At 32.1% G+C, this 5,208-nt stretch overlaps 1 protein-coding gene across 1 annotated transcript in view; it reads left to right on the top strand.

Annotated features, from left to right (window-relative positions):
- The window catches only part of LOC107639475 (laccase-17), a 4,935-nt gene extending 4,315 nt beyond the window's left edge, over positions 1-620 (top strand). Inside the window, exon 7 of the mRNA XM_016342982.2 lies at positions 195-620. Within this exon, the coding sequence (XP_016198468.1) occupies positions 195-325 (131 nt within the window). The 3' untranslated portion in view covers positions 326-620. The remainder of the gene's footprint in view (positions 1-194) is intronic.

The raw sequence follows: 5,208 nt of genomic DNA, 5'->3' as shown, positions 1-5,208 counted from the left end.
AGTTAAATAACATTGCTCGTAAAAATGCCTTTAGTTGAATATTAACAAAAGAATAACAAAATTTTATTGATGATATGGCATTCTCCTTGCGATGCAATTGCAAAGTAGTGCGTATACGTTACCGTCAAAGTGTAATTACGTGACTCATATATCTAATATATTTATATGAGATATATTAATGATTACGTGTGCAGGAGTATGGTTCATGCATTGTCACCTTGAGGTTCACACAAGCTGGGGTCTAAAGATGGCTTGGGTTGTGTTGGATGGAGAACTACCGCAACAGAAGCTGCTTCCACCACCTGCTGATCTTCCAAAGTGCTGAAACATTCAATGGGATCGGAATTCTAGTTAAATCTATTTTACCTTTATTTTGGATTCTTTTCTATTTTCTCTTTCTTTGTATTGTTTTCACTTATTTATTTCCCTCTTTTTCAATGGCCCATTTTGGCATTCTTCATGGGTTCACAGGTTGTCAGTTTGTTATTACTAGTTCAATTTTTTTCATTGAGGGGATGAGTTGAATTGATATAGAAAATGTAATGGTGCCTCTATAATAACATCTTTGTCTTCAAAGCTGTAATGCTCCTTATTTCCAATGAATTATTAATTTTAATAATCCAAGAACTAGATTTTTTTATGGAATTAATAATTATTAATTTTGTATTTTTTAAAATTTAAAATTTAAATCATCATTAGTTAATGACAATTCATTAATATGGAATGCAATTAAAAAATACTTGTTGATTTGTTATTGTTTAAACTCTTGTAGGTTATTTAGTGGAATTGGTTTTTTATTATTTATTTATCTTAACCAAAACTATACAAAAGTTCATTGGATTATAACAAATTTTGCTAAAACATAGTCAGATCACTATGCGGCCGATTGTGCTCTTTTCTGATTCTAATATTATTCAATTATGTTAAACGTAAACAAAAAATCAGTCACAAATTTAATTATCGATATTCAAAATTAATAATATTTTAGTGTTTAATTTGCTTTTTAAAATAAAAAATTAAAAAAAGAAATTAATTCCTGATTTTTTAGTTCGCAGACATTTATATTTTTAAAAATTTAAAAATACATTTAACTGTTTTACCTTTTTAAAATTTGGACACATCAATCTTTGGATTTATTTTGTTCCATTTTAAAAATTCTTTCATATGTGCATCTGTATCAATCAAGTCAGTACAATAGAAATCACATTTTATTTTTTCGTTGGATCTGACAAACCCTGAACATAAGAGATCGACGATATGTCTAGGATTTAAAAAAGTTAAGGACTTAATATATATATTTTCAAATCGTCGAGGACTTAAATGTCCGCAAATATTTTAAATTTATTAAATATTAATTATATTTAATTATTATGATAATAAAAACTCTCTTAACCTTGTTGGTTTGACATATAACCAAGGTTGCGAGAACCGGACCGGTCAATAAACCGGTGAGGTGACTGGTTCACTGGTTTAATGGTTCGACCGGGGTTCAACCGGGGTTCAACCGATTTAATTAAATATTAAATATTTAAATTCAATAATTTCTAACCTAATAAAATTTAAAATTTCACAATTTTACATAATAAATTAGCCATAATTTATCAATAAAAATTCATAAATAACTTTAAACATCAAAATTTATAACTAAATAGATCAAAACACATCTAAATAACAAATACATAATGTTCTACCACCAAATCAAACAACATTGACAAACAATTTTTCAACTAAACAAAGACACCGATCATAAAAAATCATAATCATAATTAAGTGCTTCAAGAAAATAGCAACTCAGAAGACAAAAAAAAATCAGAAAAAAAGCAACTTAGAATTACAGTAATAAGTAATAACCACTAATAATCAAAATTAACCAAAACTCAGAATCACAGTAGCAACTCAAAAATAGCAACTTAGGATTTGTAATCTAATTATCAAAACTAACCAACAAATTAGTAATAACCACTAACTATTGAATTTGCAAACAGAATCACAGTGCTAACTACTGAATTTACAAACAAACAGACTATGAAGTATGAAATCAAACTGCAGTAACAAATTACAGAACAAAAGCATAATTTGAAACTTACAGAAACAGAATTACAAAAACTGATTAATTCATATAAATAACAAAATAAAAAAAATAAAAAGAAGACAGTAATCAACAGAAATTAAATCCAGAAGACAGCAATCAAAAACCAACAATTAACCCAGAAAAAACAACATGCAACAGTCAACATAATTAAATCCAAAAAACCAACAATTAACTCCCAAAAATAAAACTAAAGCAGTGTATGGATTGAGGCTTACAACTCAGAAATTCAGTAACTCAAAATAAGCAGAAATTAATAGACTCAGAATCAGAAATAAAAAAAACCAAATAAAAGTGACTCCGGCATAGAGGGGATCGAAGACAGAGGCTTGATGTGCGCGAGAGAGAGAAAGATCGACGATGAGGATAGAGACACGATTTTAGGGTGGCCGACGACGACGAGGACAGAGGCGGCGACGCTAACAGCAGCTCCGAGCATACCTGGCGATGCGAGGTGAAGGGATCTAGGAGAAGAGGATAGCGACGGCGGGGCTTGACGCTGGCTAAGGAGAAGAGTTCGTCTGTGACGGCGGCGTTGGCCGTTGGCTGCTGCTGGTGGTTGTTTGGGAGAGAGAGAGAGAGAGGCTGCTAGGGTTTCTTCTGTGCGAGAAAAGAGAGAGAGCGAGAGGCTGGGTAGGTGTGTGAGACAGAGAGAAGGGGGAACTGGGGAAGGACTGCATTTTGTTAAACTATATTTTTCTTTTTTTTTTTTCAGCGCCAAACGACGCCGTTTATGATTTGGGGGAGAACCGGTGCCTAATAAAACCCGGCCGGTTCGTCCGGTTCGCCGGTTAACCACCGGTTCGACCGATTTTTTCTCCGGTTTTTTGCAGAACGGTTTTGCAAGTGGACCGGACCGGCTAGGTGACCGGTTACCGGTTAACCCGGTTGAACCAGCTGGTCCGGTCCGGTTTTTAGAACATTGCATATAACATGACTGGTTTACAGTATTTATGGTTTCACACACGTTTTAAAATGAGATGAAAATAAATATAAAAATGTAAATTAAAATGGGTTCATAACTAAACTGTAATGAACTAAAATAGAGAATATCAAAACGAGATTTTATAAAAACCTAAAAACTGAAAATTGAAGAACAAAAAAATAAGAAGGCCGGGAAGAGAAGATTATATTGCAACTACGTTGTAGTGTCGCCAGAACAATAGAGTGGCAGAGGGGTGATCGTCGGAATGCGTCAGAACTTGCCAGAAGAACAGGAGTTCCTACGATTTTATAGTCGTTTGACGCAGAATAAGGAGCGCACCACGCACAGTGGAGAAGAGCACCGTGCCGTGGAGGATCAGAGTGCACCGCACAATGGAGAAGAGTCATTGAGCTACACTGTCGCCATTAGGTTGGAGCTGTGCAATGAAGAGTAAGTGGGTTAGGGATTCTGATTTTGATTATCACGAGAGAATTACCCAAATCAGAGTTACTACACATCCAAGTCTTTTTGGCAACGAAGTCCAAGCAAGTTGGCACAAACCCAACAAAAATCAGTTTCATTAGTGGAGCGTACGAATACACGCTCCAACTACATAAACGTTTCGGCGTTTCTCTCGTCCTTCTCCTTCTTCTTCTACTTCTTCGTGTTTCTCCTTATTCTTCTTTGCATTCCTCTTCCTTCTTCTTTGTGTTCCTCCTCCTTCTTCTTCGCGTTCCTTCTTCTTAGTTTTATTCCTCTCAAGAGAGTAGATCAAGAAGAATTTTGAGAAAATGAAATAAGAAGGAGAAGATAAAGAAAAAAGGATGAAAAAGAAGAAGGAGACGGAGCAGAAGATAGGAAGGAAAAATTCAAGTAAAACGAAACTAAAATGAACTTAAATTAAACTAAGAAATGAATCAAAATTCCTTAAGAAATAAAAAATTTAGCCAATACTTAACAGCAGCATCAAGTGAAGCTCAGTTAATTCACAAATGAACTTAAATTAGTTCAAATTTGAACAAAAAACTAACTAAACAACCACACATGAACAAGTTAGCAAATTCAAATAAAACGAAACCAAATGAACCTAAATTAAACTAAAAAATGACCTAAAATTTCTTAAAGAATAAAAAATTTAGTCAATACTTAACAGCAGTATCAAATGGACCTCAGTTAATTCACAAATGAACCGAAATTAGTTTAGACTTGAACAAAAACTAACTAAACAACCATACATGAACAAGTTCAAAAAATTCAAGCGAGGCGAAACCAAATGAACCTAAATTAAACTAAGAAATAAACTGAAATTTTTTAAGAAAGAAAAAATTTGGTCAATACTTATCAGCAGCATCAAGTGAACCTCAATTAACACATAAATGAACCAAAATTAGTTCAAAATTGAACAAGCAGTCAAAAAGACTCAATCATCAATAAAAATACATTGAATTCATTTTTGGATCCAAATGAACCTCAATTAAACTAAGAAATGAATCGAAATTACTTAAGAAATAAAATATTTGGTCAATACTTATCAGCAGCATTAAGTGAACCTCAATTAACACACAAATGAACTAAAATTAGTTCAGATTTGAACAAACAGTCAAAAAGACTCAATTATCAACAAAAACACATCCAATTTATTTCTGGATCTAAATGAACCTCAATTAAATTAAGAAATGAACCAAAATTACTTAAGGAATAAAAAATTTGCTCAATACTTATTGCAGCATCAAGTAAATCTCAATTAACACACAAATAAACTGAAATTAGTTCAGATTTGAACAAACAGTAAAAAAGACTCAATAATCAACAAAAATGCATCTAATTCATTTCTGGATCTAAATGAATCTCATATAAAATTAGAAATGAATCTAAATTGTTTAATAATGATACCAGAGAAAACCAGAACCAATAAAGTGTTAGCAAAATGTTGGTGTTGTTGGTGATAACGATAATGAAAAAGAAAGATAACAAAAAAAGGAGAAGAAGAAGAAGAAGAAGAACGTGCATGCGTGAATTTAAAATACTTAGTTGGACTTGGTTAGGGTTATGATTTGGATGTAGAGATTTATTTCTAAAAATATTGTATGTCTTATATTTTTTATATTGCAATATTTTGTAAATGTAGTTTTAAATATTAAAGATAACTATTTTTATGAATTGTAAAAAATTTTGTTATTTTTGTTCTATTTAA

Source organism: Arachis ipaensis, chromosome B04 (genome assembly GCF_000816755.2).
Source record: "Arachis ipaensis cultivar K30076 chromosome B04, Araip1.1, whole genome shotgun sequence".
Lineage (NCBI taxonomy): Eukaryota > Viridiplantae > Streptophyta > Magnoliopsida > Fabales > Fabaceae > Arachis > Arachis ipaensis.
Note: the sequence above shows the minus strand (reverse complement) of the source record. Positions and strands in the feature narration are given on the sequence as shown.